The sequence below is a fragment of the Melospiza georgiana genome, chromosome Z (assembly GCF_028018845.1).
Source record: "Melospiza georgiana isolate bMelGeo1 chromosome Z, bMelGeo1.pri, whole genome shotgun sequence".
Lineage (NCBI taxonomy): Eukaryota > Metazoa > Chordata > Aves > Passeriformes > Passerellidae > Melospiza > Melospiza georgiana.
The window spans coordinates 42,174,820-42,202,190 of NC_080465.1; the positions used below are offsets into that span (position 1 = coordinate 42,174,820).

Below are 27,371 nucleotides of genomic sequence, written 5' to 3' on the forward strand. Positions count from 1 at the left end.
TCCTTTTTAAAAAAACCTGTTCAAGCAGAGAAACTGGTTTCTTAGGTACCTTGACAGACAAGATTTAACAAAGTCTTGCCCAGATGGGGAAAGCAGAGGGAGCCCTCACCTGATAGGAAAGGGCATATAAAAGTACACCTTCAAAATGCACCTTAAGTAATGTTAGATGCTTGACATTTAGGCAATTAGAAGTAGACACAAGAAGCTGCACTGTAATGTGGTATTGCCACTCCACTACTGCTTCTCACTTTCAGCACACGACACATCACTCCAGCCTCTGTTACACTTAAGCAGCTTTTTGGGAGCTGAGCTGGCTTCTGAAAAAGAAAACCACAGCTTTTGGGCAGCAATGAGGAACATTAGGTTAGCTTAGTCCCATGACTGAGATAATGGTGTGACCCTACAGACAGCCCCGTGAGCACAGCTCTGTCAGTCAGCATGAGCTGTGTTTCTCCAGTTTGTAACATGCAATCTAGGGCCTGGGGACAGTCACTGAGAAACCACAATATTGCTTTCTCCAGTATGCCAGTGTTTGAAATAAAAATCCTTGGATTTACTATTAAATTGGAAGTCACAAAGTGTTTCTGATAAAAACACTGGAGGATAAACTGCTATTCACATTTCCAGGACTGTATTTGCTAGTTTTCCCTCAAAACGTGAGGTCTAAAAAGGCTATTTTCCTCAGGACAACTGAAGTGTGGGTGCTTAAGCACCTTCTTACTTTGGCAGCTGGAGCTTAAAGGCAAACAACATGAGGTTTGCAAGTGCAGAAAGAAGATAGATTTCTGACACTGAAGCAATTTCTCTAAACATTTTATTTTTCAGGTGTCAGTGCTATACAAATACACCATTTTACACACATTTAATGTAACACTTTACACTTTAGCATGCCTTTTAATCCACATCTTCAGGTTTCTTTTTTTACAAGTTTGGTCAAAGTTATTCACATGTTTGTTTCTACTCCATCCCACAGACTACTTCTTTTGCTTTTAAAAAATGAGTTTTCAATTTTATCAAATAAGAATATAATTTGGTTTATTTTATTCATATTGATGCCCAATAGAGTTCAATTAGGTGTATTTTCAACTACCTTGTCTTACCATAGAAATCATTACAAAATCTGAGGAATGTGTTCCTCTAAATATAGAGGTTTGCTGTTTAGTGTTGCCTCCAACCATATGCCAGGACAGTTGAGAAGTAAAAATCACTTCCTCAGTGGGAAGGAATCATTCTTACTGAGAGAAAAAGGCACTTCATCTCTTTTATTACAGGTTTCCATTTAACCTGCCATTCAGTTTGCCATGATATTTTGAATTTGTAAAATCTCACATTTCTTTAGGATCGTTTGACTGACGCAGCTCCAGTCTAGCTTGAACTTAATATACCTTTTAAAATAAGGTTTCTGCTGTAATGACAGGCCCTCACTTATTAGAAAGGAAGAGCTGAGAAGAGAACGAGGTAAGTAAGGGCTGAGTTGCACCATCACCTTTCTCCTCTAGGCACACAAGGAAGGGGACAGAGGCAAGCGGTATCTGTCACTTGCTTTTTCTGAGCAAGGGACTTACAGTCTCCCCACTGACACAGTCTGTATTTTCTCCAGGATCCCTGTGGCCAATTATGTGATGACTTAATTGTTTACTTACCTCATGATAATAAATAATGCATAAGAAGAATACTGTGCTGAGGGGGAGGCAGTAACCCAGCACAATTCCCAGAGCTGATGCCTTTCCCTGCAGAGACAGCTGCTTGCAAGACCCACAGCAGACCTTAAAGGCAGCTGTGCTGGGGACACTTCCTGATTTTGTGTTCCCTAACATAGCCTTGAGCGCCTCTTGACCTTTGAGTTGAATTCATAAACACAGCAGTTGTGGCCTTTTCTCTGCAATGCATGCAAAATTATTAGTCTAGGTTCACCTGGTGTTCCCACTAGTATCCTTGGCAGCACATGGGAACAGCAGCTCATGTCCCTGTGAGTCACCATCACTTTGGTGACCTCTGATATCCAGCAGGGCTCAGGGACCCCTCCCACCATCCTGAGGCACCAGTTCATTCCCTGGAAGCACAGGGAGCATAAAGGGCAGCAAGACAATTTTTGATTACAACGCACGGGTGTTGGGTCTGCACAAGTGCCCTGTGGCACATTCAGCTTAAGCTTGTCAGCCTTTAATTAGCTGTAAGAAGGAAACAATTGAAAAGGTCTTTGCAGTAACTGGGAGCCTGCCTGGAGCTTATCTTCTTCTGTATTGTGCTGCAGAAATTCAGGCTGACCTGCCCAAGGAGCAGCTCCCCACTCCTTCTCACCAGGGTGATCCCTCCAGCCCAGGCTTTCTCTCCTGCAAAGTTAATAAGAATATGGACTTTCTCTACAATAGCTAATAGGAAACAACAACAACAACAAAAAACCCCAAACAAATCAAAACTAAAGCCACCAAACAAAACCTCTTCTAAATTAACAAACACAGTTTTCCTTTCTGTAAGACAAATGCTACCAGCCAAGGCACATGATGTAACAACAAATTCAGGTATTGTCACAGAAAAAGTGACATTAAAGCCTCTATTTCCAACAAAAAGCCTAGTGTCTCTAATTACCTGCATGTACTTGCGTCACTGCTACATAAGCCACCCAAGAATTTCAAATATCAATATCCTTCACCATATAAAATCTCTCTGTACACAACAGGACTGTCAGAAAACTTGAAGTAGCAGAGGCCTCTGCAGATTTTTGATCCACGCACAGGCAATGATATATAGGAAGAGTACATTTTTATTCCTTCCTTTTTTCAACTTATTCTCCTCTGGATTTGAGCAGTCCTGAGCTGCCTCTGAACAGAGAGTTGTTGTATTTAAATACAGACTATTCATTCCTAGCTGGCTCTCACATTCTGTCCCTACTGGGGCACAGTGTCCCTCACAGGCAGGTGTGGAAGTTGGAGCTGGATTGTTAGTATGAATGCAGTGGAAAGCATGTTATCCACAGTACAGTGTCCTTGATAATATGGTGAGGACATTGACCTTAAGCTCCATTAAAGGACCCAGAATATGAACAGGAAATGTTCACATTCAAACATTTACTCTAGATAGCTGACTACACTGATTTCTTTAGTGCATACCCTTTTGTAACATATAGAAGTAGTGCTTGTGTATGCTTATAAAAGAGAATGTAGTGTGTCCATAGTGTTAGCTCTGGTGTAGGCTGCCTAAAATCTGTGGTTCACTTTAAATCTTCTACTGCACTTGGGTTCCAATAAGAAAGTGGGAGAATGCACAGCCTTTCTTGCAGGGAACCTTTCCAGGCAGTCACAGCTGCAGCAGGGCTTTGGAAGGCCAAGAAGGAAGAGGGAGAGGAGGGAGGTGCAGAGGGGCTGCTCCCCCACCCCATGCAGAGCACCCAGCAGTTCTCAGGGGCAGGCTGCAACTTCTCTGCCTGGTCCCTGCCAGAGGTGTTCAAATCTTCATACCACAAACAGCTGATGGAATTTGCCTTTAAACTCAGAAAAGCGGGGATTAACAAACCTAATGCAGAATGTCATGAGCAGGCCTGTGTGGCTGCTGCTTGTTACTCCAATATTCTTTTACCTGTCTCAGTTCCCACTGAGAGCAGTTGGTTTCTGTCATGCCTGTTGTTCTGCAAGCATTACAGAGGTACTGCTGCCAAAAAAACATTCTCACTTCTCCCTACCCTGGTGTTTCATTTCTTACCCTGGTCTGCCCCCTGCTCTAAGCTGGCACTTGCATTCAAGAGGCGACTGTGTGAAAGCAACAAACCAACTGCTGGCCTAAAAAATAACCCTACTAAGAGAAAAGAAGTTATTTTTCAATCCGGGACAACTATCCGAGTCCCCATGCAGTGACAGAAGTGCTGGTGCCAACCTAGACCAAAGACACCCATGGATGAGGAGGAGGGTGGGGACACATTGCAGGCACAGAGGCTGAGAGACAGGGAGGAACATTTTCTCAGCAAAGGTGTCAATGCATGTGTGTGTGACACCATGCCTGCACACACCCTTGTCTTTTCAGCAGGTAGGGGAATAAGAAAACTCAGCAGAGACTGGCAATATCACACAGAGGCCCTCTGGGGCTTTGGCAGATTGTTCCTTCAGGACAGAGATCCCTCCGTTACTGTATCACACCACATCTACACAACCTGCAGACCAGGCCAAGCATTTCTCAGAGAGAAGTGTTATCATTTGAAGCATGATGTAGTTGTGCCAAAATGAATCTTTTCAGGGGGAAAAGGTCCCTTGATTTTAGTCAGAAAATATATTTTTAAGAAAACTTTGAATTATCTTTCTTTGACTAAAGGATAAAAGAGATGGAGAAAGTGTTCTACAGTACATTCTTGACTTTGGCTATGTAGCAGTGTAAAAGGCTGTAGAAATTTGTAGCAATGCAAGATTTTCAAGAAACTCTTTAAATTGCAGAAGCAAATTTATTCTTTTTCATGTTGGGTTTGTTCACCCACTTTTTTATATAAGAGAAGAAGCAAGTAAATGGGTATTTGTTTAAAACTCAGGAAAGCATTCAGAAAGCCAAGTGCAAACTGCAGCTCTACTGGTGCTTGCATCACACACCTCTGCTGCAGGTCATCCTCCCTGATCTCTAGGGATGGCGAAAAAGGGAGCAGAGGAAATCAAAAGCACCTCAAGAAAAAGAACAGTGTTTCCTCTTAGGTGTTGTTTTTTTCCCGTACTCTGTCAATCTTTTCTTCCTCGACAGTCCATGCGTTAAGCACTATGAGGATTGTCTTTTCCTACCCCAGTGAGCTGTGCCCAGCCACAGAGGAGACTCTACAGACCCAGCAGTGTTTTATTTTGAAACACAAATCACTAAAATCTTCCAGACAACCTGCAAACACACGTAAGAGTCACCTGGTACATGTTATTAAAATACAAGCATGCTCAGGTGCGTTTTGTCCCACGGGCAGGCTGTGGCTGTGCAGAGACACTACCTCATCTTGTCGTCCATAAAACTTCATGGTATGGGCATAGTGGCTTTTGAGAGGATAAAGTCCTGCCCTATAATACACTGCAATTTGAGAAACCATCTCCAGGTGCATTTCATAGTGACCTGGGAGCCTGTGGCCCCAAAGCATGAATCATAGAATCGTGGACTTGCTGCTCAGCTGTCCAAAATCAAGCCCTCTCTGACAGAGACACCCTGGGGAGGAGTCTCAAATCGAGGAACATGCCTAGTTCCCTCATAAAACTCCTTGGAAAGGAGCAGCAACATGGGACAGGTCCACACAAGTACACCCAACTCCAAAAGTGCCCTGCAGGTCATGGTGATGGCTTTGTGGTTTGTCAAAAACGCTGCTTGTGGGGAGTGAGAATTTTTTGACACAGCAAAACTACAGGAGGGAGTCTTAGGCTTGGTTCTTCACCTCTCTTCAAAGTCCACCCTGCCAAAACACCACAGGGGAGATTCCTTGGCCTTCTACACTGTGGAATTTGGTTTATTTAAATTGTTTGGTGGTTTGGGGTGGTGTTTTTTGGTTTGTTTCCCTTGTATTCAGAGGATTTGCATGGATTGCTGATTTGGGGTTCTTTCCTGCATTTGGGAGGGAAGAGTTTCCGCTTTTTGATTTTAGGACTCTTTTTGTACTCATTTTGTTTTGTTTTATTCTGTTATATTTTTTGAGAGGGGGGTTGTTCTGCTTCTGTTGTTTGTTTTGTTTGCATTTTTCCCCCCTTGTTTCACCGGCTCTTGTGGGGAGTGGATTCAATTTCTTTCCACTTTACTTTTTGGTTTGCTGGTTGGGTATGTTTCGTTGCGTTGTGTTTTTACTTGTTTTCATTTTTCTTGGTTTTTTTTTTTTTGGTTTTTTTTTTTTTTTTTTTTTTTTTTTTGCTCTGGGCCTTGCCTTTTGGTTGTGTTTTTCCGGGGGTTTTAGTTTGTTGTGTTGTTGTTGTTTGGCGGCCTTTTAGGGTGGTTTTTTTTTTGTGGTTTTGGGGGTCTTCGGTTGATTTTTTTTTTCCTTTGCTTTGGGGCTTGGGTTCTTGTTGTTTTTTTGAGTTTTTGCTCGTGGGAATTTTTGGGTCTTTTTTTTTGTTTGTTTGTTTGTTTGTTTTTTGTTCAGTTTTGTTTTGGTGGTTTTTTTTTTTTTTTTTTTTTGGTTGCGTTTCGATTTACTCTCCCTTCTTTTTCTACTTTGTGACTTGGCGCTTTTCTACTTTTGTGTTGTTGTCGTTGTTTGTTTGGGGCCGTTTTTTGTTCTGTTCTGTTCTGTTCTTCCCCTCGCCTCTCACTTTCCTTCTCCCCTTTCCCCCGCTGTTCCGCGCCTCCCCCCGGGCTCGCTCGCTCGCTCCCTCCCGCGCTGCAGCCTCGGCCCCGCCGGCCCGCCCAGGGTGGCCCCGGCGCGGCGCGGGGCGGGCGCGGCCGGGGCGCAGCGAATCAGCGGGGCCCGGGCCGCGCATAAGAAGGGCGGGCGGGGGCCGGCGCCGTCCCTCGCCGCGGCGGCAGGATGCACCATGAGGAGCTGGCGTCCCTGCAGCGGCCCCGCTACGGCTGTGAGTGGGGTCCTGGGGGGCGTTTCGGGACCTCTTCTTGGGTTGTTTTTGTTTTTTTGGTTTTGTTTTTTTGGGTTTTGTTTTGTTTGGGGGTTTTTCGGTTTGGGGTTGTTTTTATTTATTTATTTATTTATTAATTTATTTTAAATTTTATTTCTCGCTCCCTTGCTGCTTTCTCGGTTTAAAAGAGCGAGTTGAAGGCAAAATAAAACCCGCCCTGCAGACTGTGGCAGCGCGCAGCGCTCCGGCTCCTTTCAGGTTAGCCCGCAGCCGTCTCCGGCTGGGGTTTGAACAGGTTTTCACGGGGTTGCGTTTTGTTCTGTAACTTTGTGAATGGATTATAGCTGTAATTCCGCATTGCAGCTCGGGAGTTTCAGATTAGAGGTCGAGCTTCGGGTTTTAGTGCTGTAACTTGGTGTTACAGGTATGAGTTTGGGTTTTAACTTCGTAGCTTGAGTTATGATTGCCGTTTCGGGTTGTAATTTGGTAACCTTTGGATTATCGCTTCGGAATTTCGGATTATAAAATTAAACCTTTGCTTTCTAGTTTTATAACTTTGTCTTAGACCTTTGCACCTCTGAAGTACTTGGGGATGTGGGGAGAGACCGTGCAGGTACCAGGCATTTCTTTTCGGAGGGGGTGTATTTACTTCCCAAACGTGTGTTTAAGGAAAACCCTTGAAGCACCTTGCCTCCTCCTGCTGCTGGGCTCTGCCGTGCTGGGATCTTGCACCAGCCCGTGCTTTTCCTAGCTCTTGTGGGGCAGAGCAGCGCAAGTCCGCGGCTGTGCCATTCCTACAAGAAATGCCTCTGATACTTCAGGCATTGTAAAATGGGAACACACAAATGATCTGCAAAGTTCTCAACAACCCTGGCATCCTGTTGTCTAATGAGCAACTACCCAGTTCTTATCGTAGTGGCTTTGTCTAAAACCGGTTTTGAAACCTCCCTTTAGAAAGAAACACAAAACTCCTTAACGGTGTTAAGGGCCACCTAGATTCCGCCTAAGACAAGCAGAAAAAGCTTGGCAGTAAGACCTTCAGCTCGCAGGATGCCACGCTCTTCTGGGCATTAATCCTCCTTGATGACCGATTCACCCTGTTGATGCCCTCTATGGGGGCCGCTTGTGGAACCTGCCTGTAGGTTTTCTTTTTCCTTTTACCCAGTAGGTGGATTACATCCTTGGGAAGGTGTGTGTTGAGTGGTTACTACAGGCATAGTCTGAGTGCCCGTGGTGTTGTGTTAGCAAGGGTGACTACTTTGCTTGTGAAGCCAGTCCTCCCAGGTGCTTGTGCCATTGTACGTGTAGCTGGGCAGTGTCCAGGCGTGCAGCATCGTGCTCCAGCCTCAGCTTGGATACTGCCCATCTTGTAGAGATGGGGAAATGTTTGTCGTATGCCCATCAGGGCTCCAGCAGCAGGGGCTTTCCTGTGTAGATTTGGCGTGGCTGGTCTCAGGATATCTGGGTCTGGACAGGTAGAAGTCTGTGTGCCATGACTTCTGATAAAGGCAAAGATTAGGCTTTGACTTAAAGCAAAGGGCTCATCCTTTGAGTCTTGTTCCTGCCTGGGCACTGAAGTTGACATTACCTTATTGCCAGAGCTGCTCAGAGTATTTTAAGGATTGTAGCCCTCAATTATTATGGGAAAGAATGACTGTGTTAAGGACACTAAATACAGTTTTGAAGATATGGTCTGTCCTCTCGGTGCTTATGCTTTGCTAAGGTAGTTGAGAGCATTTTGTTCTAGCTACCATGGGGACATTCATGTTCTGAGTCATAGCCAGTCTTGGTGTCAGGTCTCTCTGCCCCAGGTACAAGAATGGATGAGAGTACGTTTGTCTTTTCTAATGGTGCCTCCCCTCTGATCAGTAACTTCTGCTTGCTTGGGATCGGGCAGTAATTCTGTCCTTCCTGGAGTGAGAAGCTGTGGCTGCTGTGCCACGCTGCATCCACTTCTTTTTGGAGTGCAATTTTTGCTGCAGGAACCTTTGAAATTATGTTCCTTTCAAGAGAGCAGGCAAAGGCTCTTGAAATGTGCCAGGCTGATGGCAATATTTAAAAAAAATACACCAAAAAACTCCATGGAGATCTCCATACTTTAAAGAGCAAGCCATAGCTTTGTCTGTAGTGACAAGTTGAGGTGCATGTTTGGGTTTTTTAGCCTGTATTTAGAGAAATACATATGTTTTAGCTGCATTGCATTTGGCTGCCATTTTAAGACGCGAAGAGACCCAGCACCTAAAAAAAAAAACCCAAACCAAGAAAAGAAAAGGCTCCCTAACTAGAAAACTAACACTGGTGTTATGTGAGTTCTTATGAAAGCCCATCATAAGTTGCAGGTTCCCTACGTAACTAAAACTTCACTTTGGATTACTGACAAACAGTTCCCTTTGTTGAGAACACCACATCTATGCTGGATTTCCTAAGGAGTTAATAAGTTGTCAAAGTTAGGCTATCAAATTTCTAAGACCGCTTGCTTTAGTGACCTAGAACTGTTTTAAACATTTAACTTAACTTGGACTTTTGACTTTGGCTTCAAGTTCCTAGCAGAGTTTGTATATTGCTCTGAAGAATGCTAGCATTTTACTATCATAACTTTCTGCCAGGTACTATATAAACCGGTGCATGATTATGAGTAGCATTTCACTGGAGACATTTCCTGAACTTGAAAAAAGTTGTACCTCACAAGCTTTGCTGATATAGGGACACAAAAAACATCTAGAAAAAGAAATCTTAGAGCTGATCATTTCCATATTTAAAGTCAGGAAATTGATGAATGAAATCAAACAAGACAGTCCCTTTCTGGGCTGGTGCTAATTCAGGATGAACATGGTTCATGGGAGAATCTGGGCTCAGAGCAGACTCCTGGAGCCTTCCCTTGGAGTATTAGGGCAAAAGTTTTGTGGCTTCCTGGACCACTTGTTGAAAGGTGCCTCCAGCTCTGCTTGCTGCCGATAGCTTAAAAGAGATGTAGAAGAGATTTCTGTTGTTGCTCCACTGAGCCCTTCAGACAGATATCTATCTCCAGTACCAATTCAAGTGAGAACGTCAAATTACAAGGAAGCCAGCATATCCAGCTGAAACTGTGTTAACAGGCACACTGCAACTGAATTTACGTAGTGGTTTCCAGTCTGGCTACAGCTGTTGCCTGGTTTATTTCTCAATCCCAGCACAATCAGAAGCAGAGGTTCACAAAACTGCAGAGAATTGCGACTTCTATTACAACTAGAGGTATGAGCCATTTTTATAACTGTGGATGATTATGAAGATGAAAAAAGTATAAATCTCAGATGCGCCTCACAGACTGAACATGGGAAGACATCAAATCAGGCAATGGTGTATTTTTGAGAATGCTCATTTCCTGACATTCTCAGCTCCTTTATAGCTAGTTTTCCCTGGAATCTGTGTGCAGAAACAAATGTTTAAGTTTTTGTGAACTATCTGAAAGGCTTCACTGCACTTCCAGGAATGTAGTGAAGCTACAGAGAGTGAGTGTCTGGATTTGAAAAGGATTTTAGGCATTAACATGCTCAGAGTAGCTGAATTAATATTGAATGCCCTGAGTCCCTGTCTACTGAGCTAGGTGGTCCAACATCAGCAGATGCTTCTGTTGGAGGCACAAATAAGTCTTCACCTCTGCTGCTGAGGTCAGAAAGCTAGCTTCATGGGACATGGATGATGGGTTAAAATGGGAAAACAGATTTTGGTGTCCAGTGCTGAGGGCGTTGCTTGTGCTTCTGGTGCTGGCTCCCGGAATTGCTACCGTTTGGCACTGGGAGTTTGGAGATGAGACATAACCAGCATGAAGCTTCATGAGGGAGTGCTGCTCTGCCTGTGGAGACAGGCAGGGCAAACCTGAAGTGAAACACAGCCTACGCCTCTCTATGAAACGATACCTAGCTTCTTTGCTCAGCAGGATGTGAAAGTTTGCAAACCAGTGGCTTTTTGAAAAGCTTTTAACATAAAACACTATAAATTTGTCTGCATGTCTAGTAAGTGCAGCGAAACAAATGACTCTTTTTCAGTCTAAAAAGGGGGAAATGTCTTTTGGTAAAAGTTCCATAGGATTTTCCTAAGTGAAAACAGATGGGATTTTGTTTTTTTAAGAAGTTTTTTGAAACTTAAAAAAAAAAAGTTTTGCTGTGTCCAATGCATATATATTCTTTTGGGTGTATGCTTTCTTGTAGTGCCTGTGACTTATGAAAACCCTTTTCTCCTTTTTTTATTGATGGGTGTTATTTGGCAACCAAATACACTGTTTATCTCTTCCACTCTTTTTGTAGGTTGCTAATAATTAAACTGCTGAATGAGAACTCAAAAAGTTTAACTGCTTTGTTTAACCAAGTGCACATAAGTCACTTGGTAGGAGTGGTTCTCTTTTAGTGTGCTTTTTGTACAAAGCAGGTTCATCTCCCCCGAAGTCTGCTGGTAAAGAAAGGACAGAGCTATGTTAGAGCATGCTTAAAGCTGCTTGAATGCTGTTGAAACAGGAAATATTAATATTGCACTGGAAACAGGATTTATAGCGCATGTGAGCGTGCTACATCAAGTCAGATACTCGAGGCAGGGAGTAGGAAGCATACAGGGTTTTAGCTCACCTCTTCTGTCAAGTGGGGCTTGTTACATAATTTTTGCAGCTCAAAGTTTGCTCGATACTGTTGCTGGTTCAAGCGGACTATGTTTTACGAGGAATAACCCTACCTTAGAAAAAGAAAAAAAAGTCCTGTCAGTGACAGGCAGGACTGGTGGGTCATGTTTCAGTACAATGATAAGCAAGTGTGCTCTCCTGTGCCTGCTCCTTGCAGGAAATTATTAACCTGCTGTGTTTGCTTCACTTGTTCAGGCTGTTTCGTTGTTTTTCTGGAACAGGTATCCTTGAACTACTGCATGTTGTGGAATGAAAGTGCAGGTACTGGACAGGGGAGGAGATGTGCCCACCCTGGCCTGGGGACCATGCCTGGGGGTGCAGGGGCCAGGTGTCCCCATCCCGTGGAGGGATGCCTGCTGTACACGCCTCATTTGCTGATCCCTGATAAGAGAGGCTGATACGAGGCCTGTGTCCTGCACAGCTCATTCTTGGGTCAGCACTTCCTGCACCTTGGCACTCAGGTTCACCTTCAGAAGACAGCAATGTTCCCTTCAGAGTGGTGCCAGCTGGGCTTTGAAGAGGTTTGCTAAGCACATACTGCCTTATTTTTACTGCTGGGAGGAGAAGTGGGCTGCTGAGTATCTGACACAAGGATGGCGCTGTGCTGGAGACCAACATGTTGCCCTGGCACTGCTCCAGTTGAGTTTTGCCAGTTGCTGTGACGCAGGACAAGAGTGCCCTGGCCCGTGGTGGTGAGGGGCTGGTGGGGCAGGCAGTGCCTGCAATGTGCTCTCTGCTGGCCAACAGCCTTGGCAAGGTGGCAGGAGACGGAGGGAATGGGACACTAAACCAGATGGTTGTCCTACAAACTCTGTGCAGTGAAACACTTAGCTTCTAAATATGTTTTGAAATGTGTAAGCATATAAACAGCCATTAAGAACCTGTGCTGGTGGCTGATTTCAGTGCTGAAATTACAAATGACTGTTTCGCTCAAATGAATATGCAGTAGCAAGAAGTGCTTATCCAGAGGGATTATGTCAATTCTTTTTTATCACTTATTGACCAAGCTGAGGTTGTCTAGATAGAAATTCTTCAGGAATCAGATTCAAGGAGCACTTCAGAGCTCTGACTCACAGCAGCTGGCAAACTGCTGCCAACCCATAAAGACTTTCTGCCTCCAGGTGTGGTCCTGTCTGCCAGCCAGGCTCCAAAGCTGTTAGAAACTACTGTCCTCATCTCAGATGCTTATCTTGGCCTTCGTGTATAAGGCTAAGCAGTCCGTGGCTTCTGCTAAAGTGAGTGATGAAGGATGTGGTCTCTGCCAGTCCTCTCTTGTGGACTCTGACCTGCTTCTTTGAAAGTGCAGTAAAAGCTTTTGTGGCATCTAGCAAGGTATATAAAGCAACTCTTACCAGGCTCAAAGTGTGTAGAGGAACTTGTAGTCATGCATCCTATCAATCCTCTACTGTCTGTTCCTCCTGAAATGAATGATAACTTCCTGCATTTGCGCTTGATTTATAAAACTGCTCTGTAAACTGATTGTATTTGTGGGATTGGACTCTGAGGAGAGCACAGATTAATCCAGAGGCAGCTGGAATGGGAAGTGCCCACACTCTGTACAGAAGTGTGCTTCATGAAGGCAACTGCTTTTCCACAGGGTTGTAGGATTGAACTATAGGCCAGTAAATGTTTCACTTGTGTTTTAAGGGCATTGCTTCAAAGATGTTTTGAGGAATCATAACTGAGTACTGAGGCTACCTGTGCCTGATACTCTGGCTGAAGTATTAGAAACAAGTATTAGAAAAAAACCTTGAACTAATCAAGGACACAGATTTTTTGAGAATATTATCCTGCATCTAGGGTCAAGATCATTGATAAGGATTTGTTTTTAATTGGTGTTATTTGCACTGGATTCCCCTCGCCTGCTTTGCTGCAGCTGGTGAGCTTTCAGCAGCATGAACTCCTCTTCAGCTACTCTGTCATGCTGCTGAAGACAACTTCACCTCTTGCCTGCATGAATACCCAATCTGTCAGGAAGCTAATCTCTCCTAGAAGAGCTGATTTGCATTGCTGGATTTGCAGTCACCTCTGGTCCGTGCAGGGGGTGACAGCAGGTCTCACAGCTTCACTTGCTGGCCAAGGCAGGGGGACTTTGTGGCCAGGTGGGGCTGTGGCAGACAGTTCAGAGGTGTTAAAATTGCCCTGGAACCGCACCCTGAAACTGTGGTTTTGAGTGTGCTTTCAGTCAACTCTGCTGGTGGAACAAGTGACCTTGACTCCTCCTATGGAATTATTTTTGGCTGGATTAGGTCCCCAGTCTGGTTTGCAGCCTGCAGGGAGGTGTGCCAGCATGACGGAGCAGCTTGAGTAGAGATGAGCACCAGCACCTGGAAGAACGGCAGGTCAAGTTAAAGTTGTGCTACTGCTGCTCCTAGAGATCTGGAAAGTGTGCATGCAGTGGGGCAGGAAAACGTGCAAGCAGAACTCAAAGGTGGACTGGGGCACACAGGAAGGAGTGTCACATGCACAGCCCTGGTGTCCCCAGCTGCCTCTGCTGTGGTGCTGCTGGCAGCCTTGTGTCCTGTCCACCTGATGCAGCTGGGGCTGCTTTCAGCTCTCGGTTGCTGAGGGAGTTTTGAATTGCAGAAATATTTTAAGGTAATCTTGTCTTTAGTGCTGTAATTTCACCAGTTCATGTCAGTAAAGGCATGGCAGTGTTTGCCAGGCAATGCTGCAGCGTTAAGAAAATTTGAAGAAACTGAGTTCCAAACTACCCAACGAAGAAAGAAAAAGAAATGCTTTTTTTACATGAAGTGAAATTCAAGATGCTTTTTCAACCTCTTTTTTTCTTGTAGCTGATAAAATTACTCTTGACTTGCAGGGCCTCAAAACTGGGGATGAGATGTAACTTGTAGTATGCACTGCTTTTTTCTGAGATTTTTATTTTTTTCAAGACTGATTTACTCAAGCTACAACTGACTGGATGGTATCTGTTCAGTGGTAAACAGTTTTAAAATTTCATCTCTTTTCAATACAGTGTAGCAGAATAAATATCAGCATGAGTAGGTTGTGGTGTAACTGAAAAGGAACAAGAGGGAGGGTAGAGCAGGGATTATGTTTAGAGAAATCTGGGGCAAAGATTTAACCAAGGAAAAATGTCAGCTGTTTTAAAATGAGGCACACAGTAAACATGATTTTACTACATCTGAGCTAAGAAGTTGTTCTGAATACTGCTTTTCACAGCAGAGCACAGATTTCTTTGCTGTGATTTAGTGGATGCTGAGAGAAGCCTTGGCTTGGCATTCGAAGATGCATGGCAGCTTGATTATTGAAGGTGGACAGATAACTAACCTTCAAGGACTGGATGTGACTGCCTGCTAATTTGTATCACCTCTGACTATGGCAGTGATGTTTAACAAATGGCTTAGAGGAGTCCAGAAAATACACAACTTTTTATCACTTGTAAAACCAGCCCCTTGTGCACCAATGTATATCTACACACAGAAAATGAGAAGTAAGACCACACGGTTTTGCTGAAGATTGCACAGATATGAGCTGTCCTAGAACAAAATGAATCAACTTTCTTAGTACTGTGGTTAGTAACAGGCAAAACAAGGACTGGCGTTTCCTATAACACTGAACCATGGCAATAACACTTAGTATTTCCTCTTTTTTTGGGGGGAAGGGGGGTGAGGGAAGAGGAGTAGGGGGGAGGTCTGTTTTATTATGTTGCTGCCAAACTTAAACAAAATTGAGTAGCTTCATAAATGTTTGCAGAAGTTTCTGATAAAAACAGAGGTGGATTTCTGTGATGTTCATCTGTGTTCTTTTTCCTGAAACTGTGTCAGGAAGCTGCTGACGGGTGGGCTGCTTCTGTCCAGGCTGAAAATGCTGCCCATTGACAGGCCTGGACTTCCCAAAAGAACAAAGAAATGAGCAGTTAAGAATTTTGGGTTCCTATAGAAGTAGTAGAAGTTGTCTCTGTAGCTTCTCAGGCACATTTCCAATGCAAATTTACATGTGATCAAGTTTTTTAATATAATTTCCTCAAGTTATAAAGTATAGACTTCCTTGAAAGTTGGCCATTTGTATGAAAACTGTTACAAATTAGGTAGAAGGTATTTCAGGCGTGCTCACACTTCACAGCCTTTAGTGTGGAAGCCAAGAAGAAGAGGAATACTTGTGATGAACAAGGCTTCTTGTGACAGTGGATCTATACAGAAATAGTTACTATACAGAATAGGAATGGTAGAAACTCACTTGGGCAAGGTACTGCTGATGAAGCATATTTCTACACTGCTCCACTCTCTCTAGCAGAAGTAAATGCCTCATTTTATGGAAGCTGTCCATAGAGTGTGAGCTGGAAACCAGGGCAAAACTTGGAAGAACTGCTAGAAGCTGAGCAACAGTCTTGATTTTGTGAAGAAGTGCTTCAAGAAAGGAAACAAACTGCAGCTATACAAAGATTATATAATTCTGTGCCCAGCCCTTATGCATTGCACAGGGGCCCAAATTTCTTTTTTGGACAGAGACTTCAAAAATTGCAAACACATAACTTGGTGTGGTCTTAAGTTTGTGTTGCTCGTACTGCTGTTACCATAACAGTGATTGAATGCTAGTTATGCTTCCTTTATTTTGGAGGTCTTAATATTGCTGTTTCAAGCAAAATACTTGGTTTGGGTGTTTACATAATGCTCCTGATATTTTTATGCAATTGATATTTAGCATTGTCACTGTGATACCCTCATTAGAGGAAAAGCACTCAAGGTAATGAGGAGGCCTTCTTGAGGTCAGTACTTGCTCCATTAACCCCAAAATTACGTTGGGTTATAAGACAGACATAAGGAAATAACATGAAAAATTAAGTTATTCAAGATACTATGAACAAAGTTTCAATTTAGAGTAAATTTAGTAGAACAAACACTCACAAGTTTTTTAGTATATGGTTTAAGTAAAAATTTATCTTTTGGGTGCAGCTGTCAAAGACTTGTCCTGGAAATGAAAGTACTTGGTTTATTGATAAGTTAGGAGCAATATCTAGCTCACTCTGTATCTGATTTTGCAGTGATATATGCAATGATAGATGTGTCATTGTCACTCAGAACAGCTTAGAGTTTCAGTAAATACGTACTGGATGTACTGACTTAAAAGGTCAAGATTTGTCTGTTCTTTTCAAGTCTTGCTCAAAGGTCTGTTATTCAAGGCTCAAACACTTTGTGATTTTTGTTCTCACCTATGGTTCGAACTCCTGATGATGAAGGAAAAAAATAATTCATATTACTGGTTATGTATGCAAGTGAGAAATAAGGCTCAGAGTTGTCCAGAAGCTCTGTGGGCAAGTGCCCTACAAGCAATGCCTGCCTGCGCACTGTGCACCTGAAGTGACCTACCAGGGACTCCTGGGAGGAGGTTACCCTGGAGCCAGCAGTATCAGCTGCAAAACTTTAGCAAACACTTGCTTATTACGCAGTGAAAGCAGCCAGGCAGGCCTCAAGTGATAACTGAGGTCATTGCTGGCCTGGCACTGCCCCTGAGCTGAGCACCTGCACAGGCACACTGCATTTGCCTTCTTCCTGCAAGAATTTATCATCTCACCACGAAGCAGGAACAAAGGAGGTACATCTCCATCCTCTGTGCCTTTCTGCCTCTGTGTGGACCAGCACAATCAACAAAGCCGAGAGGTTTTGGAGTGAGATTCTAACTTGTGAGCCCAATCTTGTGCCTCCACCCTTTATTTTGTGGCTCCTGCTTGTGCTGGGCCATATCAGCTGTCAAAACAGTACTGAATGCACAGCAGTTTTGGGACTTGTTCAACAAGCAGCTCAGCTGCCTTCCCAGGGGAGTCAGGAGTGCTGGGGAGAGGACAGGAATTGCCATGGCTTTGTTCTTCTCTGCCTCGGAGAGCCCAAGGGTCCTGCTCATCACCTAAACTTACCATATCTATATATAACATATAGCATTTCTTTATGTTCTTGTGAATTTTAAGTAATTTTTGTGTTTAAACTGTTCAATCTCATTGTCTGGGTCTGTAGCTGCAAACTGAATTTTCAGTTCTATTGTCCCGAATACATAAGTTTTTTTTCTCCCCGCTAAGATTAAACAAAAAAAATAAAAAAAAATTAATTGTGCCTTTAAGCCAAAGAATTTTGAATTACAAACTTTGAAGATATTGTGACTGTAAGAATTACTTAGGAATTAAAACAGGCAGGCAGAGGTAGATGGGCTCTTGTAGTTTAACCTGATGGTATATTCACATACTTATATTTGTATCTTGAAGGAAAAATGTGCTGCAACGTTTCAGGTGTTTTCTGGAGCTCCTTTCAGAATGGGGAAAAAGTGAACAGATGGTTCATTCAGACCTTGGTAGAAGGACCCTGCAAAAGACTGGCTGTGAAAGAACCAGAAGATGATGAATTGTCAACAGAAGAATAAAGACCACATGTCAAGGCTGAGGGTTTCTACACAGCAGTCTTTTTCATGGTGATTTCCAATTTACTCAGTGATTAAGTGGTGCTCTTTCTCTATGGCTTTTCCTAGGCAGGTGTTTCAGTCCTCTGGAGTCTCATGGCCCAGATCAAGACTCCTAAAGCTCCACAGTATGAGTTATTTAGTGACCCAGACACAGCTTTCTCTGCAGATTCTCTTTTATTCCAGAATTCCTGCCTGTCATCCTTATTTTCTGTTCTTTAAGCTACACATTACCACATTTCTTTCAGTTGGTTACTGTACTGAGAGTTTGGTGATAGGAAGTTTTTTGGTTTCAGCTGTCCAATGATGTGAATATTGAATCCATTGAACTCCTTCCTCTCAAACTTCTTTCAGGAGGTGTAAGTTGTTCACCCCTTCCCCTCTCTTTCACTTCTCCTGTCCCTGTACTTGTCTTCCTCTTTTCTTGCATTCAAGTGTAGCCTTTCCTAAACAGCCCCTGGGTAGAAGAGTTTTGCTACAAGTGTATTTATGAATCACTGTTCTCAAGTAGCAATCACTGGCCTCAAGTTGTAATGCAGATCAGGTTTTTTTGCATTTTCAAGATTGAAACAGAAATTGACCAAGGTCTTGACTTAGCCAGAAAACATGCAGGATTTGCAGGGCATTATCTTAATTAGCTATTGTTTAAATGGCTATCTGTCGTTTGAATTTCTACCAAGTAGTAGCAACAGATGCAGAAAACATTTGTGTTATGCTCTTCATTTCAAGTAGTTTGCCTTTGGTGAAGCATCAGTAGCTCTTGTCAAACATGCCTACCTTCCTCAGGGTCCTTCTTTGCCACAGTAAGCCTTGTGATTCTTTCTTTATTTGGCCCTGTGTGTTGGCTGAGGCGTCTTTAACAACACAATTAGAGTGATCTTACTGTTGCTAGGTCAGGTTTTGCTGTGCAAACAGCTAAGAGGAGTGCCACAGAGGTGTAGGTAGCCATGTGTGTGAACACACGCTGGGCACACAAGCCTGAATTTGGACTTGCCACTGCCACCGTAGTGAGTTCTGTCTGTGCCCTACCCTTCTACTGATGGTCTCCAGCCCCACTTTCCTGTTCTTCTACTCTTCTGCAGTGGCTTTCTGCCCTGCCACCAATGCTGATGGGTGCGGTTGTGGCCTCGGGCAGTGGTGTGATGTGATTACACACAATGAAAGCTGCCTTTGGGGCTCTGCACAAGGCTGCATGCGCAGTCACCTTTCCTGTTAACTTGTTGAGACTCTTGATTCCAACTGCTTGCATAGGGATGAATGCCTTCTGGATTAGTTGTTTTTGTTTTTTTAGTATCATCATCACAGTATTTTAGCGATCACAAGTTACTTGTCCTTTAAAGTAGGTATGTGTATACATCTGACTTATTGACATATGTGCAATTCTCTTCAGAGAAAAAATTAAATATAAACTGCCTAATACTAGAAATAAATTTGGTGGCATTTTTAGGCAAAAGACTTGCATTTGTCTTCTGTCTGAATCTAATTACAGGGTTCATACCAAGGCACATTATAGACACTAGCATTTTTCTGTCTTTCATAGTTGCATAATGCATTTTACTACCCTGGCAAGATTAAACCATCTTTCTCATTATTTTGTTTACAGTCTGCTTGTGTTAAGTTGATTTGAGGTCACAGTAAGTAAAATGCAAGGAAATGGGACCTGTATGGTAAAATTTTGGCTATTTTATTTAGGATTTTTATGTATATTGCTATTAAAAAGCAAATGGGTTAAAGTAATTCCAGTGAAATGAGAAAGCAAAAGGTGTGTCAAAATGCACAGAATTCAAGTTACAAGCTCCTTCTTTAAGAAAACAGTAAATTGCTAAAGGTGGTAAAGTAACCCTTGGCTCTTTGTTTCCTTAGGAACTAATCTCTGGAGAAGCAAAGCTTCTGAAAGCCGCCTTGAAGTTTGGCCATGCTAATGTATTTGGACTAAGCATGTGGAGATAGTATGGCCTGTGAGTGAGAGAAGTAGCTTGTAATTGGCGTTCACTGCCTCCTCAGGGTCCATCAGTGTGAGTGCTTCCTTAGACTTGTGCCTTTTTTGGTAACCTAGACTGAGGGTTTATTAGTAAATAGCGAGTATGAGTAAAGAGTGTTTAAAAAAAAAAGTGAGCGAAGAGTGCTAAGGTCAATTGTCTAAGTTGACCTAAAAGTTTAAGGTCACATAAAGGAGCTAGAGTTTTAATGGTGTTTTGTGAGCACCTCAGTCTTGGGAAAACCTGTTGTGCCTTGAACTGACCAGCTAGTAAGGTATGCAAAGATAAACAGTTACAATTTTATTAAGCAATTACACCCAGCGTGCTGCAGACTGTGGGACCAGCAGTTAAATGTTGGTGGAAGTGGTTGAGCAACAAGCCAATACATTGCATTCCACGTTTGTAATCGTAGATGGCAACGCTTTCAGCTAAATTAAAATGGTTGGATTTTCATCTGCTTCCTCCAATTCCATTACTTTATCTCTTTGTTCTTCCAAACATACTGAACAATTATAATGAAGTAAGGAAAAAGTGAAACGTTTTATTTCTGCACAGGGTTAAATTACTGTACTAAGAAAGAGATGTCCATGCTCTAGTATCATCATACAGCAAGGTTATGTCAGAGCTACTTAGTGTCTTTTAATATTTACCGCTACTGAAGTCTCATGTGATGATACCGTAGAAAGCTCAAGGTTTAAAAGCAGAGTAGAGGATGTGACACCCGTAAGCAGAAAATTGAATGTTAAACTCTTTGGCAGCATATGTAGTCACTTGCTCAATGCTAAAGCCAACTTGTGTCTGTGGTTAAATGAGACTTTTTCTAAACTTTGTGGGGATTGAAGTATCTTGAGACGTGTCTGAGGAGCCCTACAGATTTTTGTCAGTGTCTGGCTGAAATGAAGTGGCTTTGACACTTGGGTTCAGCAGCATGGAATGCGGTTGCTGTTGCATCACTGTCCCTTTGTATGATAGTCCCAAGGTCCATGTATTGCAATAGCACTCAGTATCTGTAAATGGATGTGGCTGGCCTGTGGTAGCAGATACACATGATTGAAATAAGACCTTTATCAAGGAAATGGAAGAAGGAGGAGGACTTGGGAAAGTAAATGCACAGGAATGAGGCTCTCTGGGAAAGCTCAGGGGAAAGACTGGTTTAGCAAACATTTTAAATTTTATATCAGGATGTGTTTTACTGGATATCTGTGTTCAACACTCCCATGCTAATGGTGTGTGTTTGCTTTCCCTGTTTGTGCAGTCTCTGGCAGACATAGTCCAGAACAGTGGACACATAGTTTGTGTGACACATAGTTTGCAAGAGTGGATAATATCTATCTGCTGGCCAAAAGATGCATTTATATTTTTGTTTGAAAATGCATGCTTTCACAATGAAATAATTAGATTAGGAGAGATACAGCCATTTTTAAGGGAGAGAGTAGCTCAATGTTGGAAACATTTGACAAGTTACATATTGAAGACCCCCACTCTTTAATTAAGTGTATTAGTCTACTCTCTCATGTGAATCTGCCCTCCAAGTTCACAGCTGCCATAGGTTTTTCAGTGCTTGCAGTGTCTGCCTTTGTCTACAGACCTTCCTGTGAGCAAATTTTAGGGAATGGACTGAATGCCCCTAACTGGAGACACAGAAAAATGTTCAGGCCATCTGGTCTCATTGCTGCAAGACACATGCTAGTTTCTTGCAACTGTACTTTTTGACAGAAGACGTCTATAGAAAGTTGTTTTCATCAGAGCCTTAAATTATTCATCCAAAGATAAACAACTTCCAGCATAAATTAGACCTAGACTTTTGTAGGTAGTATGAAATACCTTAATAATGGAACATTTGTAATAGATGTTTGTAAAGCCATTTTTTCTTAGTAGCCTGTTGAATTATTTCTGTTCACATTGTTCTGGTTGACACACTTTCTTCTGCATATTTAATAAATCATTACATTGGATACCTGCAAGTTGATATGGGAGTGGAGGCTCGGGGGGAAACTCCATCTGCTTGTAGCTTTGAGAATTGTTTTTCTGATATCTGTACATGAATCCTTCCCCTGTATTTTGCAGCTTCCTAGCAGTGATCTGAGCTCCTGTCCTGCTGCAATGAGGACAGCTCGGGTAGCAGTGAGCCTGCCTCAGAGCATTGCCAGCTCAACCTGCTCCATGTGTGGGGCTTGGCTGGTGCAGCACATGAACTGCCAAACCAGGAGCAGCCATGGAGTTGAACTGCCCAAGGCAGGCACTCATGGGATGCTAAGTACCTGAGAGTATGAATTTTACTAGGAATAAAAAGAAGGCACAAAAGATGAGTTTATTTGCCTCTTTCAAACTATGACAAGATAGTTATATATTCTCTCATTACATAAGGTTTTAAGTCACTGTGACCATCTAAAATGCAGCTAGCTTCTTCTTAAAGCTACAGCATTGAATTGTGATGACAGATCCTAAGGTCCTCTCACTACAGGGAGACATACATGGGATGCTGCCTAGATCCTGTTGTACTGGGCTCAGCTATTACTGGGACTGGCTGTGGCCAGCAAACAGTCAGTCAGAAGTTTTTGTGCAAGAAAGGCTCCCTGGCTTTTGTTTTTGTTATAGAGTGGCTCCGTTGAGTACTTTTGACTGTACTAATACTGGATTGGGGATATGAGCTTGGGACGAGGAGGCAGCAAGATGTAAGGTGGGCATATACAAAATTTGCAGAACTTCTTTCCAGTGGACTGAAATGCTGCCTTGCCTTGCTTACTGTGCGGCTGCAGACAGCTGAGACTGTGACATGTGCTTTAGCTAATGTTTAATTCAAACACTTGTGAAAAACTTTTATCCCAGCATTTTATAGTATGTACTCCTGTATCTTTTCTCTTTTTTTCCCCCCCCTCACCCCAACTCTGACTTCACAAATTCTATTCTATCACCGTAAGAGGATTTTGTTCTCTCCGTAGTCTGTTATGTCTTGTTCGTTGAGCTTCCCGGTTGTGGTGCCAAAAGAGCCCTCCTCCTTATTGCTCATGTCTTGCTTTCCATGGGAAAAAGTCTCTGGTGGCAGGAAATTGAGGGGGATTGGTCCTGGGAAATAAAAGCCTCTGTTACTTTCTTTGCCTTCAGTGTAAGAAGTCCTTTGATATGTCTGTGGCAAATGCCTTATTAAAGGGTCTGCCTGCTAGGAGCAGCCATGTGCTGTTCCTGAACTGCTGCAGATAGTCGTATGTGTGAGAGAAAATGAATGACCAGGAAGCCTTAAGTGCTGTTGTAAGTTTTGCAGGGTTTTTTTTCCAGCTTCAGTTCTTCCAGGATAACAAAACCTATTTAGTAAATGGTTATGCCTGAATTACTTAAGGATTATGCTTCAAAAAGTGCTCCATAAATTTATATTTAGAAATTGTAACAAATATTACTTTTCCATGCATGCTTTTTTGTTACATAGTATTTTAAGTTTAGCACCCTTTAAAAGTACAGTCCATGGACTAATTTGGAAACTGTTGCAAGTTAGATCTGTGAAACATCTCTTAGTTAATGTAAATTCAAACCTAAACTACTGTGACCTGCAGGTCAGTGGAGGTGATTATAGCTGCTCCACTCCAGCCACATAAGAGCCCACCTGGAGTTCTGCATCCAGCTGGGGGGCCCCAAGCATAGGAAGGATGCTGATCTGTAAAACAGGTCTGGAAGAGGAGGCCACAAAAATGATCAGAAGGCTGAAACATCTGTCCTGTGAGGAAAGACTGAGAAAATTGGGGTTGTTCTGCCTTGGGAAGAGAAGGTTCTGGGAGAGCTTATTGTGGCCTACAAAGGAAGATGGAGAGGCACTTTTTGTAAGGGTATGTAGTGATAGGACAATTGGGAATGGCTTCAGTCTGAAAGAGGATTGATTTAGACTAGACTCTAGGAAGAAATTCTCTAAGGGTGGTGAGGCACTGAAACAGTGATTAGATTTCCAGTAAACTCAGTATCAATTAGATTATCTCTGTGGTCTTGGGACCCTCAAAATCCTTGTCATGGATGTAATATGAAGATGAACTCAGAACTGGATGATGTTTAGAGAGACAATACTTGTTTTTAAAATTCCTCTGTAAAGTGACCACATCTCTGTGAACCTGAAGTTTTGATTCTCTTTCTGGATTCTGCTAGTAAGGTCGTGGCTCCAGTGGCCCTTGTGCACCTGGGCTAATTGCTGGTTTCAGTAATAATATTGCTTCTTCAGATGTGGTAGCTCTATTTCTGAAAACTTGCTCAAATCCAGAAATTTGAAATGTTTTCGTGTTGTCTACTAACCCTGCTCTGAATTAGTAGGTCCTGCAGGCACCATGTTGACTGTAGGTCATGGAGTGCCTTGGGTTGAGTTCTCAGCTCTGTGGTCAGCAACTGGCATAGCTTCAAGAATTTGCCAACAGCTGGAGTGGCTGTCTTGGATCAGGGCACATCAGAAAGTTATTGCAATTCACAATCAGACCTCAAACATTAATTAGTCCTAGATACTGTCTACACAGGGCAATTTTAGGATGAGAAGGGTGCGTATAAGTACGATGTGTCAGTTGATGGAAGATGACCAAGTCTTCAATTTTGGAAAACTCCTTGGTAAGCACTTTTGTGCTAAATATGTAGAATATGCATACATAGAAAGGTGTCAGTAGAATGTTCCTTTATTTCTGTTTAATCAGTTGTGGGAAGAATTGGAAAGTTGGTGTCCTGTACTGAGTACCAGAATAAATCTCCCATGTGAGACAATTTACTAAGTTTTAGTACTGTTCACTGTGCTATGTGTTTCATACATACTCTTTCTTTAGTGGTTTTTTTCGTGAAGAAGTGTCTATGAGTGAACTTGGTGCCTTAGCACATGTTTTATGTCTACTCACTCTTGGCTAACCCAGAGTCAACATCTAAAATGAATTGAAATAGCTTTAAGGCTAGCATTTTTATTAGATCTTGTTCGTTGTCCAGATGCCCTCCTAATGTTCCCTCTTCAAGAGAATTCCTCTAAATTTGAAGTTAAGTCACATAGTTAATGAATTTAATCATAAGATGTTGTTTACATGGCTTTTCCCCTCAGTAGAACTTTCATGGAGAATGTGCCTTGTTCTATGGCATTTGGATTTTCTCAGCTGGAAGATTTTGTGTCAGGATCCTGCTTGGTAGAGATCTTCAGGTGAAGCCCAGCCCTGATTACTCTGCCACATAACACCCTTTATTGCAGTACTCTCTTCCATTGTGAGCTGAGCATTATCAAAGTGTTACTGATATAGCAGAAATATGTTTATTCTTTCATCAATCTTTCTAGTCTTCTGACTAATACTTGCTCTGTTAAGCAGAAAGAGTGAGCTTTGTCTCCAAACCAAACTTGTTTGCCTGTTGAACTTGGTGTGGCTGGCTTGATGGATGCTCTCAGGATGTTTGAAGGAGGAGGTTCACAGGACTCTAGTCAAAAGCTGAAGCCCTTGCCAAAATATATTATTATAGACCAGACTTTAGGAACCCAAGTCTTCAAAGTAATTGCCTCTGCAGCTCAGTCCTGAGGCTACCTGCAGGTTGTCATTTCTGTTTCTAAAGTTGTGTCTACAACCACTCTTGATGTGATAGCACAGTTGCTTTGAAGCCAGTATATGCTGGAGGGTAAGTGTGTAATCAGACTTATTGGAAGTTGGTGTTGTAAGAGACTCCTCCCAGGATTAGCACTGTAGGTGTTAACATTCCCTGTGCTCTGTATTTCCAGTGCTCAGATATCCAGCCCAGAAACTTTAGCTGCTTTGGCCCTAACAGAAAAGTCTGATTTCCAGCTTGTGGGCTGCTGATACCCCCTCCAGAAGGGAGCTGGGTTTTCCACTTCCCAGAGTGTACAAATTACTTCTTTTTGAATCTTGCTCTTATTGTTGCAGTGTTTGCTAAGCAGAGCAACTATTACAATTCCACAATATCTGCTGGTGCCTTTATCCACTCTCTGAATCAATCTTTGCAAATAATTTTAATGAGGGATTTGAGTTTGGCCAGGGCTGCTTGATCTAGGATACCTTTGTTGGGTATGGGAGGCACCCAAGGACGTGCAGATCCAGGACTAAATTGCAAAACATTAGTGTTATTCAGGTTAATTCCTAGACTGATACTTATCACATGGGTCATGTTGTTTCCTTCACCTATATTCAGACAGACTTCCTTTTTTCTGATTTGCTTATGGCTGTGTTGAGTTGTCTTTGGAGGGCAGGAGTAAACAACAGTTTAACAAGTTACGAGGACCAGGGCATGGGAATTGTCACGGGGGGATGAAGGCTTGACATGCTCTTGGCTGTCCCACTCTAGCTGACAGGACCACAGCCAAGCAGGACTGGGCCCTTCTGACAGCACTTGTCTCCACTTGTGAGCACTCATAGTTGGGAGAGCTTTTGGAAAGGGGCCTTTGATCTCAGTGTTGCAAACAATAAAATGATACATTATGTTTCAGTGTGGTGGCTCGTCAGTTTTTTTCCCTTGCTCTGGGAAGTCAGGAGCCCTCTGCAGCAGAGGAGCTCTGCTGTGGAGTCAGAGCAGCCTGTCTGGTTGTGCTGATGGTGGTGAGGGCAAGAGCAGTATTAGAGCAGCCTCCATGGCCAGTTTGCCAGGCACAGTGCTTCACCATCTGCATCCCATGTTTGCCTCCAAACTAATGTTTTGGTTCACGGCAAGTGATATCCTGATTACAGTATCTGAGAGCTCATTTTAGAGTGAGTCATGCTTATTGGAGCTACCAGACTTAAAAGAAACTTTGAGCAAGACATGTATTTGTTTGATTGGTGTATGAAGCATCTGGGTAATTAGGAAGCGCAATTTTAAAAGCAAAGAGAGATGAGAGATATCAACTCCCATATGGTCATTAAAACTTCAACTACAAAGCTTGAAGCAGCTATACAAGACCTTAACAAATGTATGGTAGCATCAGTCCAAAATGTGGATGTGTAGTGTAATTTCTTTTGTGTCCTCAGTAAATGCATGTGAGATAATTTCTCTGGCTCTTTTTTTTTTTTTTTTTTTTGAGGTACAGGTTTCAAGGTATGCAAGTACTTGCAAAACTCGGAGGAGTCCTGCTGTTTTGAAGTGCCTTTTGTGTTGCCTGTATCCATTACCTGAAACTGTTTATCCCCCACTTGAAGCAATTGTCAGGGAAAAGCTGAAAACTTGCTCGTGGCATGCACCAGTCTGTGTGGGAATGGAACTAGCCATGCACATCACAGTGCATTTCAGGAGGAGCAGGGGCTGTGGTTTTTTACCGAGGATGTGTCATGATGTTCTCAGCTAACCGCCTTGTGAGATGCCACAGAAAGCAGCTAGTCCAGCTGTGCGTTTCCGTCCCCTCCCTTGTGCCTGCACCACGCTGCCTGCAAGTATGCAGCAGCTCAGATCAGGGAGCCAACCCTCCCACAAACAGGTCTCTTTAGCAAGAGCTGCCCCTCGTTCTGGCTCACTCCAGCTATGGCGTGAGAGGTGATGTGAGCATGTGACTGAAAACATGAAAGAATGTAGGAACACATTTTTCATAGAATGATCAAGGTTGGAAGATATCTTCAAGATGATCTAGTCCAACACAGCTTAGTACAAATAGGGTATAATTTTGGTAACTGGTATATGAAGGCTGTTAACAAAAGTCTCACTGCTGTGGCTGAAATTCATCTAGAAGTCAGCACGACAGTATGCTCCTTCAGACTCACTGCTAGAAACATTTGGAAGAATTGAAGAGCTGCTCACAGAGGACCCCTCTGTACTCTACAAGTAGAGAAAGACCACTCACTGGGTAGTAGATATAAATAATTGGAGTTATTTGCAGCTGGAAATGTGCACAGACACCTTAATAGGCTGGGAGAGTGTTTT

General features: G+C 42.9%; 1 protein-coding gene across 1 annotated transcript in view; it reads left to right on the forward strand.

Annotated features, from left to right (window-relative positions):
• Positions 1–6,459: 6,459 nt before the first annotated feature.
• IQGAP2 (IQ motif containing GTPase activating protein 2) overlaps positions 6,460–27,371 on the forward strand; it is a 123,347-nt gene continuing 102,435 nt past the window's right edge. The window contains exon 1 of the mRNA XM_058044307.1: positions 6,460–6,506. Within this exon, the coding sequence (XP_057900290.1) occupies positions 6,461–6,506 (46 nt within the window). The 5' untranslated portion in view covers position 6,460. The remainder of the gene's footprint in view (positions 6,507–27,371) is intronic.